Raw genomic sequence first — 13,589 nt, 5'->3', positions numbered from 1 at the left:
TATATCAGATGTGTGTTGGTCAGTAAAGTTCACCATCAGCCTGTGTTCCGCGTGTAGCACCCAGATACCGAACATTTCTTTAGTCCTTTCAGCAATATCTCCTTTTAATGGCTGAATACAGGATGCAGTTTGGCTATATCTAAATATGGCTATATCTCAGTCTCCTTTCTCTAATTTGTCACACAATTTACATGTTAATTTTATAGCAAAACAATGTTTCTTTGTTATTTTTATGTAAATACCATGTTTTTTACAGGGTATATCTGTTTTTTTTTTTTTTTTTTTTACAGAAATGTACTGTAAACAAAACAGTCCTTAAATGTAAAATTTATGATTGCCAAAAACCTGACCATGTATTTTATGGTGAAATTCTGGCAACCACAACTGCCAGTATTTTACTGTAAATTTTACAGATTTTTTTTTACAGTGTATAATAAAGCCAGAGGGAGGGGTTGACCCAGGAGAAGTACAAGAAAAATATCCAAATGTAACCAGAAATGTAGTTTTGAGGTCACTGAACCACAGACTCTACCTCAAAAGAGCATTGGCTCAGAACACACAGCACCTTCTCAGAGGGACACGAGCCTAGAGCGGCTGATCATTCTCTAGAAGCAGATCTCATTTACAGGTAAAGATTCATGTCCCTATTTGGATGGTTTTGATGCATATTCAGTGCTTTCACAGGGGAATATAATTGTAAAATATTATATATTCCTTTTAGAATTTTAAGGTGTGTTTATTTCATGCTTCTGGTTTTAACAAGATGTTCAATTTACCTCCTGGAGAAGGTGGAGAAGAGAATGTAGTGTTTATTTAGGGAACAAAATGTACATTTAAACGGTGTGCTTTTAGAGGACTGTAATGTGCCTATAGGATTTGAGCTCCAACAAATATTTTCAGAGAGTCTGTGTGTGTGTTCAGGAGTTCATCCGTCCTGACTGGCCAGCGTATCGGGAAGCAGTAGAGTAATCTGAGTGTATGTGCTATTTTTAAACACGTTTAAAAGCTCATTCAATAGAGAAGATACTACACAGCTTTTATCTGATCTGTCTCCATTGGAAAATTAGATATCACATAAAATGACATGAACTTTCTCATGATTTTCCACTTGCAGCGTGTGTTGAGGATGGCCACCAGCTTTTTACCTGTTTCTAACACAAAAAAGCAGCTTCACCATTGCGACCCAGGTGGTCCCAGGTGCACCAGGGCAGACTGGAGGCAGCGTTTCAACCCCAGTCCTTGTCCAGAAACTTCTGAAAGGAGAGCCCAAAGCCCTGGGGGTAAGAAAGACTGGCCTTGTATCTTTTCAGATTCACACTCAGCAGATAAACAGATTTGTTTGGATCCTGTTCTCCACAGAGGGCGGCACGGTGTCGCAGCAAGTCACACAGCTCCAGAGGCCTGGAGGTTGTGGGTTCGATTCCCACTCCGGGTGACTGTCTGTGAGGAGTTGGTGTGTTCTCCCTGTGTCTGCGTGAGTTTCCTCCGGGTGACTGTCTGTGTGGTGTGTTCTCCCTGTTTCCTGGGACTGTTTCCTCCCACAGTCTAAAAATACACGTTGGTAGGTGGATTGGCGACTCAAAAGTGTCTGTAGGTGTGAGTGAATGTATGTGTGTGTGTCTGTGTTGCCCTGTGAAGGACTGTCGCCCCCTCCAGGGTGTATTCCCGCCTTGCGCCCAATGATTCCAGGTAGGCTCTGGACCCACCGCTACCCTGAACTGGATAAGGGTTACAGATAATGAATGAATGAATGAATGTTCTCCACAGATCGTCCAGATCTTGCTTGAGATCATAAATTTATCATTTGGCGTCGTGTTAACCACAAACTGGAAAACAGTTTTCATCATCAGTGGTGTGACTTTGTGGGGATCCGCTATCGTAAGTTCATTTTGTGTAGACCTTCATTTTCCTTCATTTTTTCAACCACAATTTAACTTAAATAACTTTCTACTCTTCTTCTTCTTCTTCTTCTTCTTCTTCTTCTTCTTCATTTTCTACCTCCTCTCCTTCATTTTATAACAGTATATCATCTCTGGGGTTCTGTCAGTTGCTGCAGGAATAAAATCCCATCCCTATGTGGTAAGTAAACATTTATTATAATATATTTTCCATGATTTTAGTGAGATTTTACAAATTAAACGTAATAGCCACTTTATTCAGAGCCCCATTTAGAGCATGACTCCACACAGTAACTCATCAGTTGATGCAGGGTTTCTGTTTCTAAACCTTCACCTGACATCAGTATCTACCACAGATCTAATTGTTGTGACTGGTGGACCTGTCAATTCCAGAAACACCACACAAACACACACACACACACACACACACAAACACCGAGAGACACATGTTAAAATGTCTGCTGCTCTGTGAAGTGATGCTGTTGTTTTCTGTGTGTCCTCTGCTGCAGGTGAAAGCCTCTCTGGCCATGAATGTGTTCAGCTCTTTGGCTTCTGTTATAGCCATCATCCTCCTGTCCCTCAGTATATATGGATTTCAGATTAATTACAGATGTTTCAAAAAAAGATAATGGAGAACCTCGTGGTTATGGATAATCTCATGATTATAGAAGATTGTCTGATTATGAAGAAGGGGCATTTGTTCATACAAAATTCTCACATTATGAGAATCTTCAGAGAGAGCATCTGTGTAAGAATCTTCAGGTGTGTATTTCTCTGGTGTAAACTACTCTCTAAAATGTGATTTTCCTTGACGCTAATGTTCACATCAACAATACAGACTTCAGTTCTGAGAAATATGGGAGAAGACATGAAAACACAAAGCAGTGATTTGGAAATCGTGGTACTTTATGAGCAGTGAATAATCCAGTAGTTCAGCCGTTTTTGTACTTTTCCGGTTTTGACTCTATGAGTTTTGTAGAGTTTTTTTAGGCCTCTCTCCTTTCACTCTCTATTCTGTCTCTCTGTCTTCCAGCAAGTTCACCCCTCCCACACACCCTCACTGTATTCAGCTTGAAGTAAACGTCAGTAAATAGAAAAGAAGGCAAGTCAGAAAAATAAGGCACATCTAAAAATAAAAGCAGTGTCTCTCCCGTTCTGATTTGCACACTTTTCCTCAAATGGGAACATAACTTTTGAATCACATTTGAAAGATGATATCTCTGTTTATATTTGTTTATTTTTATAAAACAAATAACAAACACAGAGCACAGAGCCTGTACTTTAAACAGAAATTGGAGGCAGTCGTTTTGACTCGTGTTGAACCAGTCACGAGGCTTGATCATCCCTCAGACAGCACTGCATTACATATCAACTGCCTTCTCTCATGGATAATGTCATGTATGCTCAAGAACAGCATGACAAACTGTTGTAAAATAAGCACTGAATTATCATGTGTTTCAGAGCCTGGCTAGTGGTGTCAGTGGAGTTCTACTGGTGTTCTCACTGCTGGAGTTTATCATCTCCATCTGCTCATCTGCTTTCGCCTGCAGAGCGTCCTGCTGCCCTGAAATCACGGTTAGACACGGTTACCTCCATTTTCTCACACTGCTAATAATAGGATCTGTCTTTAAAGAGCAGGTGTTCGTTAGTGGGAGTGAAGAGCAGAGTGAGCTGATGCTGAAAATAAAGCTGGGAATTTTTTCTTTCTGTAGCAGGATTTTTACATCAACCATCCTTGAACCAACAAAGTGGACGAGGAAAAGGTCTGACTTCTCAGCAGTATACTCCTAAAAATACCTCTGTTAATATATCTCTCCTGCTGGGCATAGCACTGTCTTCAATTGCATTAGCCGTAGCCAATATTGCATATCATTTATCACATTATTCCTAAGACGATGTGACCAAATCTATTACATAAGTAAATGGGTTAGGAATGAAGTGCTGTCTGAGAGCTAGAAGGCCCCAAATACTCATTTTGCACTTAAGCTAATAGATAATTCACTGCTCATAAAGTACCAATATTTACAAATCTCTGCTTGGTGTTTTTATTTGCATTTTTGCATTCGCGTTATTTGACCATTTTTAAAAAATTACTTTTTATATTGTAATATTTACTAGAGAAACACGCACCTCAACAGCTGCACACTCTCATATGTGTCCAAATATGCTAATAGACAGCACGATGATGGATGTTCCAGCAGCCACAGAGCTGAACACATTCATTGTCAGAGAGGCTTTCATGTAAAGGAGAGGACACAGAAAAGAAAACCAAACTTTACAGCAGAGATTTTAAACATTGTAGAATCAGAGCCATAGGATCCAAACACTAATATGCTTCTCTTCTAATGAACGTATTTAATGTATGACTTTCACTGGATTTGTGGTACCTTTCACAGCAGACAAGTGGCTACATAGAAACACTGGCATTGTAGCAGTTGTGTGTGTGTGTTTGTGTGTGTATTTGTATATATATATATGCATGTTTGTGTGGTTTCGCTGGGTTTTTGCACACGCTAGTGGCACTGATAGATTGCCTGTGGTTCATAAACACCATTATCTGGCAAAAAGTGCAGTGATGTGTTCTACAATCTTTCACTGTACTGGGTTAACTCTAACTTGTGTTCTTATTAAAGTGGCCATCTGTAAAATCTCACTAATTAGAAACACCATGGGCTGTGTTCACTTACCACACAGGGATGGGCTTTGTTTCCTACAGCAATGGACAGAGCTCCAGAGATGATATACTGTTATAACAGAGAAGAAGAATAAAGTCATTTCTATTTTATACTTGAAAGGATTGAGGAAATATTAAGGCTATTCAATATAAACTTACAAATATCGGTCCCCACAAAGTCCCACCACTGACGACAGAAACAGTTAACACATTCACAGTCGTCCCAACGCCAAACAATAAAGTCGTGATCCGGATCATGATCTGGACGGTCTGTGGAGAACAGGATCCAAACAGAGCTAAGTGTTAAACTGCACAGTGTGAATCTGAAAGGAAATGAGACCGGAGCTTTCTTACCCCCAGGACTTTGGGCTCTCCTTTCAGAAGCCTCTGGAAAGGGCCTGGGGTGGAGACGCTGCCTCCAGTGTTTCCCGGTCCACCTTGGACCACCTGGGTCACAATGGTGAAGCCGTTTTTTGTGTTAGAAACAGGTACAAAGCTGGATGCCATCCTCAACACAAGCTGCAGGTGGAGAAAAGAAACATCAAGGATGAAGCTCATGTTGTTTTATGAGATAACACAGTTTTGGATCAAAACCCAGCAGAGAAGAGTTTGGTAGATGTGGGATATGATCCATGTTTTTGCTCAGCACTGGGAACCAATGCTCTACCAACTGAAATGCTCTTCCAAATCTAGTGAGTTGATTATGTTGAAATTGTGTTCCTTGTCTGCAGAGTGTGAGGCATTCCCTCTCTTAAGGGCAAGGCCTCCCTGTGTCACAAGGTTGAGTTTCCCATTTTAGAATTTCAAAGTTTCTGACCAATGCCGCCTCATTTATATACCCCCTTATATTACTGGTATATTACCCCTACTCTCTACTGGACAACTACTGAAATGCAGCCACATCATACTTCTTTCTTTAATTCTGAATAAGTTCAAAATTAACATGTGTTAATGTACTTTTATTTTACTCCAAAACTGGTTGATTTTTTCATTTCCGTTTTCTTTGCCACATTAAGTGCATTAAGTAAAATATTTCTGAACACTTTGATACACAAAACAGTTTAGATATAAAAGAAAATACAATCCTAATCACCTTCAACTGATGAAACAAATTAACACCAAACACCTCACAGTCGCCCAGAGCAGGGCTCGAATCCACAACCCAAGGACACTTCTTTCAGTGTGAAGTGCACAGCAAGCTACAAATTTTACATTTTACAGCAAGCTACAACATTTCATTCAAAACAAGTTAAAATGTATGTTATATTTTGACACAAAACCAAACACATAGCAAAAACAAAGCAGCAGCACGGTAATATAAAGAAACCTTTATGAAGTTTCTAGAGAAATAGCAGCTCTAGGTTTGAGTTCTTATGATGAAAGTGCTGCAGGTTCTGAAACTCCTGGCTGGTTTGTTTTGGGGTCTGTGGCTCTTTGACCTAAAAAACTATGCATGCGTTTATGGTTGCATTCAGGTTTTTTGTCTTTCATTTACTTTGAAGTTTCTTGCTCCTGATTCGACTCTGACTGCATTGTATTTAGTTGCATATATGGCTCACACACTGAGAAACATGACAGGTCACAGATGTTTCATTAAGTTGCCAGAGGTGTGTTCCCTTGTGGAAGGGAGGGAGAACCTATATATGAAATGCAATTACGTTCCTCCAGAACCATAGTGGGGTGGTCACTGTGTGTTGATGCCCCGCTATCTTAGATTGGTGTCATGCATTGTCTCTGACTCAGGTCTGTGGTTTGTTCTTTTCTGCTGTTCCTGCCAGTTTCTCATTGTGATCTTGTGTGTTCTTATGTTGTCCTGTTTTTGCTTGACACCATCTACCACTGACAAAGTTACCTTTCCATACTCAAGCACAAACACCACAAACACAAACTCCAAGAAACAGTACCCAGATATTGTTGTTGATCAACCCAAAATAACGAGGACACATTGGATGCCAATGAGAACGTCCCATGATTCACACAATTTTGCTCTTTCGAGGTCACTTCTCAAGAACGTACTCCTAGAGAACACAATACTATTCTTTGTGGTTTTGGTATTGAGAAACAGCCTTGGTTTATATCGCCATGTGCTCATGTTGTTTTCCTAGTGTTTGTTACCACTACATCCCACATCTGTGAGCTATTGGTAATGAAGGTTCTGAACCCCCAGGTGTTGCTTATCCCTAGTTCGTTTATAAGCCCTGTTCCTTTGTCTGTGTGTTGTTGGTCATCGTCTTTGTGTATGCCTTTGCTCTTTGTTCATTTCACAATTATATTTTCTGACCTTGAGTAGTCAGTGTTCACCTTTCTGTTAAATATTTATCAACTCAGTTTTTAGTGACTGAATTGTTTTATTGCTTTAGTAATCAGGAAATATTCACACAAATGTTGTTGCTGAAAATTCAGTTCTCCTCGTCCTCGTTGCCAGCTTCAGAATTGTGGAAGGGAGAAACCTGCAACAGGAAAACAGTTGTCACTCTGCCCCATAAACTCAGTATTTAATTTATAAAAGCGGTATTTAATCCATGTCTCTGTCTACTTTGATTAAGTCATTGACAAATTGGCACAGAAGAATTGACAAATCTGCAAATTCAAAACAACAGGTCTACAGTATACTTTACTATTGTGCCATCTGCTGGGCATTAACAGCAAGAACATAACTCACAGGGATTGCTCCTGGTAAAAGCATATTTTCCACTTTGTCATCTGAGTTCTTATGTTTGTACACAATATCTCACAGTATATGTATTTATGTTTATATATTGACTTTAGGGACATTATTTTGTTTTAATGCCTTAAAAAGCCATGCATAGGGAGGATGATGTTTTAATGTCGTTTTAAATAAAGGCAATGTTTAACCAAGATCCTAAGGCATCACATGAGCAGATGGAGATGATCAGTTCCAGCACAGAGAACACCAACAGAACTACATTTATAACATCAGACAGGCTCTGAAATGAATGATAATTTAGAGAAGTTCATATTTTGATATCGATGAAGATGTAGCATCTTGTGATATTCATGGATTCAGGCTTGAAACTGTCCTCAAAACATGTCATTTACAAGGGTCCAAAATATGCTTGTTTTTTTGTAGTTGTGAGTGTATTAAACTGTCCACAGTGTGTGTGTGTGAATCAGGATGAAGACAAGTGAATAAACTAATGAGTTAAAAAGGGGCTCCAGTGTCCTGGGTTCAAACTCCAACACGGGTGACTGTCTGTGAGGAGTGTGGTGTGTTCTCCCTGTGTCTGCGTGGGTTTCCTGCGGGTGACTGTCTGTGAGGAGTGTGGTGTGTTCTCCCTGTGTCTGCATGAGTTTCCTCCGGGTGACTGTCTGTGAGGAGTGTGGTGTGTTCTCCCTGTGTCTGAATGGGTTTCCTCTGGGTGATTGTCTGGGAGGAGTGTGGTTTGTTCTCCCTGTGTCTGTGTGGGTTTCCTCCGGGTGACTGTCTGTGAGGGGTGTAGTGTGTTCTCCCAGTGTCTGCGTGGGTTTCCTCCGGGTGATTGTCTGTGAGGAGTGTGGTGTGTTCTCCCTGTGTCTGCGTGGGTTTCCTCCAGGTGACTGTCTGTGAGGAGTGTGGAGTGTTCTCCCTGTGTCTGCGTGGGTTTCCTCCGGGTGACTGTCTGTGAGGAGTGTGGTGTGTTCTCCCAGTGTCTACGTGGGTTTCCTCCGTGTGACTGTCTGTGAGGGGTGTAGTGTGTTCTCCCAGTATCTGCGTAGGTTTCCTCCGGGTGATTGTCTGTGAGGAGTGTGGTGTGTTCTCCCAGTGTCTGCGTGGGTTTCCTCCGGGTGACTGTCTGTGAGGAGTGTAGTGTGTTCTCCCTGTGTCTACGTGGGTTTCATCCGGGTGACTGTCTGTGAGGGGTGTAGTGTGTTCTCCCAGTATCTGCGTAGGTTTCCTCCGGGTGACTATCTGTGAGGAGTGAGGTGTTTTCTCCCTGTGTCTGCGTGGGTTTCCTCCGGGTGACTGTCTGTGAGGAGTGTGGTGTGTTCTCCCAGTGTCTACATGGGTTTCCTCTGGGTGCTCTGCTCTCCACCCACAGTCCAATCACACTTTGGTTGAGGGAGTGACTGTTTGAAACTGTCCACAGGTGCGAGTGACTGAGTGAGTGTATGACATTGTCCACAGGTGGGAGTGTGTGAGGATCTGGGTGGGTGTGTGTTATCGTCTACAGATGTGAGTGTATGTGTGATGCTCACTTCAGGGTGTGTTCCTGCCTTGGGCCCATTGATTACAGGCTGACTCCAGACCCGCCTCAACACTGAGCAGGATGAAGTTGCTATCAACAATGAATAAATAAATGTTCATCTGAACTCAGTGAGTCACTGAGGGCCCAGATAAAGTGCTCCATTGAGCTTGTTGAGATTCTGTTCCTCTGTGTAATTGAAATACGTTTACATCTCAAGAATGGTGTCAACATATAATCTGCTTTATCATCTTCTTCACTCCAATGCACACCGAAATAAACCAGTGTCTGTAGTTTATTAAAAGTATTTGTGCCATATGTCATTGGGACTGTAGATCTTTAAGCTGTACTTATTTAATTCACTTAATTTCAACTATGTTTGCTCTGTACAAGTTTTACTATGTAGACTTACATCCTCTAATGTTCAGTTTGAGATTTTGCAATTAAATGATATTTTATTAATCCCCTCTGGGAATCTGATCCTCCGCATTTTTAAGGAACACTACGAAATATTATTATCCTAAAATTGCAGTTTAAAAATTCATTGAGATGCTGTACCCATGTGTTTCCCGCTGAAGAGATGATGCTGTCAGATCACACACTTTAACAGTGCTACAAAAATTAATTACACTAGGGGGAGCCCCAGGAGCAAACAAACACGATCTCTCTCTCTCTCTCTCTCTCTCTCTCTCTCTCTCTCTCCCTCTCTCTCTCTCTCACACACACACACACACACTCAGGGGCAGTGGAAACAGCAATGGTCTGCGATTTGTAGCAGCTGTGGAGCAGTTGGAGATTAGGTGCCTTGATCAGGGGCACTTCAGCTGTGGATGTTGATGGAGCAGAAAGTACAGTTCCTTCACTCCCCCCACCCCACTTTTCCAACTCATCCTGAGGATGGAACCAGTAAATATTGTAAATATGACGTAGTGTACCTTCAACTCCGAAGCTCCATTTACACTGTTTGTAACATTAATGAACAGCATTTGTACCTGTACAGTGCCTTTATTCCTGACAGTGTGCTGTTGTTCTTAGTGAAGCCACACCATGTATCTTTCATCAGTTTTCTTCAGATGAATGTGTGATGCCCAGATACGTCTTCATTTACTGTGACCACACTGACAGCCACCTGAACACCTCTGAACATCTCTCACATCTCTGGTGGCCCATGTGGGAACCACCAACAGTTATTTATGTACATTCTTTGTGTTTGCAAATGCCACAGGAGGTTTGGAACCTACAATCCTCTGTGTGTGTGTGTGTGTGTGTGTGTGTTTGTGTGTGTTTGGGGGTAGTGGGGGCTGACAGACTTACACTTGCTTTACTTTACTGCAATGTCTTCTTTATGTTGTGTGTACACTGCTGTTCTATCTGACTCTTCTAATTTACCATTTTTATTTAATACATTTAAGTATGTAAATGTAATGCTTAACAAACAACAACAACAACAAAACCCTAAACAGCTTCCACCCAAATACATTTTAGATCCAAGCAGAAATACATTTAGAAATGTAAGAAGAATTCTTTTTTAATTTAGAAGTTAAAAAAGGCAACATTTGAAAGAAAATGATTTTGAAATGTATGAATTTAGGATAAACATGTATTAATTTATTCATTATCTGTAACCCTTATCCAGTTCAGGGTCGCGGTGGGTCCAGAGCCTACCTGGAATCATGGGGTGCAAGGTGGGAATACACCCTGGAGGGGGCGCCAGTCCTTCACAGGGCAACACAGACAAACACATTCACCCCTACGGACACTTTTGAGTCGCCAATCCACCTACCAACGTGTGTTTTTGGACTGTGGGAGGAAACCGGAGCAACCCCACGCAGACACAGAGAGAACACACCAACTCCTCACAGACAGTCACCCGGAGTGGGAATCGAACCCACAACCTCCAGGCCCCTGGAGCTGTGTGACTGCGACACTACCTGCTGCGCCACCGTGCCACCAACATATATTCATTTTAATTTAATTTAAAGATAAAGAGAGATAAATGCAGAACTGAGAAAAAATGTAAAAAAAAAAAAAAAAAAGAATATGTAGAACTTTATAAAAATGAATAAAATAAATGTTAACATAAATATATATATATAGGAGTAAATAGTAATAAATGTAGAATTATATAAAGATATAGAAAGTAGCAGAGATAGATATATGTTGAAGCAAACAGTGATAATTCAAAGGGAAGGTTGAGCATTTTCCTCGTCCACTATGTTGGTTTAAGGATGGATGATGTGAAAATTCTGCAACAGAAAGAAAGAATTCCCAGCTTTAAATTCAGCACTAGCTCACTCTGCTCTTCACTCCCACTAACAAACACCTGCTCTTTAAAGACAAATACAATTATTAGCAGTGTGAGAAAATGGAGGCAGGGTCTAACCGTGATTTCAGGGCAGCAGGACGCTTTGCAGGCGAATGCAGATGAGCATATGGAGATGATAAACTCCAGCAGTGAGAACACCAACAGAACTCCACTGACACCACTAGCCAGGCTCTGAAACAAATGAAAATTCAGATAAACTCTTATTTATGCTGAGCATCTTGTAGAATGCATGTTTTGTGACGTGAAACAGTCTTGCTGAAATAAGCAGGAATTTCCCCGAAAAAAACATCATTTAGAAGGCCCCAAAATGTGCTTGTTTCTTTTTCTTTCACACATGGTGAGTCATTTAACTCTTGGGATTCCCCCAATTGATTAATCTAATTTATGCAGCTTATTTCATTACTTAATGCTTCCTGCAGAAGATCCATCACTGAGGAAACCCACAAAAAGATATTTTACCACAGGATGTGACAGAATATTCACCCAATCCACAGTTCACATGGGATTGATAGAACCTGGGGTTATTTTTACTGCTCGTTTTACAGCAGGTTAAAGGGTCGAGAATCTTTCCTGAAAAAGGAAAATGACTGAAATATTCTATTGGGACGGGACTAAAACTACTGAGCTACTCGGGTAATAAAACTCCCGTCCAAACAGGGCTTTTATCCACCTCTTTTTACAGTTACATTTTACACATTAGAATAAAGTAAAAACACTTTTTATAAAATAGATATTAGTTAAGGAATACACACCTGAGTAGCTTCGCATGCACTGTAATATTCTCCATATGAATAACACATATAATTTAATATCACTATGCTAACGGACATCACGATAATGGCTATTCCAGCCACCACAGAGCTGATCACATTCAATGTCAGGGAGGCTTTGACCTGCAGAAGAGGACAGACAGAAAACAACCCCATGACATTAAAGAATAACCCAGAATAAAAATTTACAAAGGCAGAGCAGTGGGCATTTTCTTTTATAATTAATGTATTAAGTTTATCAGTGTATTTAAGGTGTATCTTACTCAGTTTCCTAAAATCGTGCTGCTGGATTACGTTTTTTTGTTGTTTTTTTTCCGATAAGAGGCATGTGGCTACACAGAGGCACGACCCTCAAACACCGGCTACAACTTTATTTTATGACAATAAAATCATAGTCCTTTTTCCAAATATTTTTAGCATGACAGACCATTCTCAGAACAGCAGAGACATTGGTATCATGGCGTGTGTGTGGGTGTGTGTGTTGTTGCTGGGTTTTGTTTTTAGGTTTTTTTTTTTGTTTTTTTTTTTCACATGGCAGTGGCACTGCTAAATTGTCAGTGGTTCACCAGAATCAATATCTGAAAGAACTTCAGCTCTGTGGGCAAAAGCAGATCTTGAGTGAAATATTCGAGGATGGAGAACACAACCTGTGCATCACCAGATGATCTACAGTCTTTCACTCTACTGGACTAACTCTAATACACTGATCTCTAATCATCTGTAAAATTAAATAGCACCATGGGCTGTGTTCACTTACCAAACAGGGATTTTCTTTGTTTCCTGCAGCAACTGAGAGAGCTCCAGATGTGATATACTGTTATAACAGAGAGGGAGAAGAAAACAAAAAATGACAATTATAATGAAGATTGTGTTTATTTAAACTTCATATTTGAAAGGAGTAAAGGAACATACACATTATAAACTTACAAATAGTGGACCCCATAAAGTCACACCACTGACGACAGAAACAGTAAACATGGTCACCGTCGACACAATGCCAAACAATAAAGTCGTGATCCCGATCATGATCTGCACGGTCTGTGGAGAACAGGATCCAAACAGAGCTAAGTGTTAAACTGCACAGTGTGAATCTGAAAGGAAATGAGACCGTAGCTTTCTTACCCCCAGCACTTTGGGCTCTCCTTTCAGAAGTCTCTGGACAGGGCCTGGGGTTGATATGTTGCTCCCAGTCTTCCCTGGTGGACCTGACACAACCTGGGTCACAATGGTGAAGCCGTTTTTTGTGTTAGAGACGGGTATGAAGCTGGAGGCCATTCTCAACACAAGCTGCTGGGGAAAAAAAACATGAAAGAAGCTCATGTCAATGTATGAGATATTCCATTTTTTGACACAGAAGAACTCCTGAATTTCAAAACCCAGCACGACCCAAACTCACAATCCTGAGAGAGAAGCACCTCGGCCGAGGTGGGATATGAACCACCTCTTTAATTTGATCAGCACTGGAAACCAATGCTCTACCAACTGGAAAAAATGGTTCACAATTTCTGGTGAGTGGAAGTTGCACACTTGAAACTGTGTGTTCTCTTTCTGCCGAGTGTGAGGCATTCCCTCGCTTAAGGGCAAGGCCACCCTGTGTCATAGGCTTCAAGTTTCCCAGCTTTTGGGTTTCAAAGTTTCCGATCAGTGCAAACAGACCAGTGCTACCCCATGGGACTTACTCTCTTATAAACTACGCTTTACTGGACAATTAGTGAAGTGTAGTCACATCAACACGCA

At 40.9% G+C, this 13,589-nt stretch overlaps 1 protein-coding gene across 1 annotated transcript; it reads right to left on the bottom strand.

Moving 5' to 3' along the window:
• Positions 1 to 6,971: 6,971 nt before the first annotated feature.
• On the bottom strand, positions 6,972 to 13,127 carry LOC136691523 (membrane-spanning 4-domains subfamily A member 4A-like). Its single transcript, XM_066664082.1, has 6 exons — positions 12,975 to 13,127; positions 12,780 to 12,890; positions 12,610 to 12,666; positions 11,898 to 11,975; positions 11,140 to 11,253; positions 6,972 to 7,022 (listed from the first exon to the last, which is right to left on the bottom strand). The coding sequence occupies exons 1-6, from the start codon at positions 13,125 to 13,127 to the stop codon at positions 6,972 to 6,974; spliced, it is 564 nt and encodes a 187-aa protein (XP_066520179.1).
• Positions 13,128 to 13,589: the final 462 nt, after the last annotated feature.

The sequence above is a fragment of the Hoplias malabaricus genome, chromosome 3, assembly GCF_029633855.1.
Source record: "Hoplias malabaricus isolate fHopMal1 chromosome 3, fHopMal1.hap1, whole genome shotgun sequence".
NCBI lineage: Eukaryota > Metazoa > Chordata > Actinopteri > Characiformes > Erythrinidae > Hoplias > Hoplias malabaricus.
Note: the sequence above shows the minus strand (reverse complement) of the source record. Positions and strands in the feature narration are given on the sequence as shown.

Coding starts and splice junctions, on each gene's coding strand:
- LOC136691523 (XM_066664082.1), bottom strand. CDS start 13,127: ATGGCCTCCAGCTTCATACCCGTCTCTAACACAAAAAACGGCTTCACC. Junction 11,976..12,609: donor ACAAAGAAAATCCCTGTTTG/GTAAGTGAACAC, acceptor CCTCTTCTGCAG/GTCAAAGCCTCCCTGACATT. Junction 11,254..11,897: donor TCGTGATGTCCGTTAGCATA/GTGATATTAAAT, acceptor CATTTGTTTCAG/AGCCTGGCTAGTGGTGTCAG.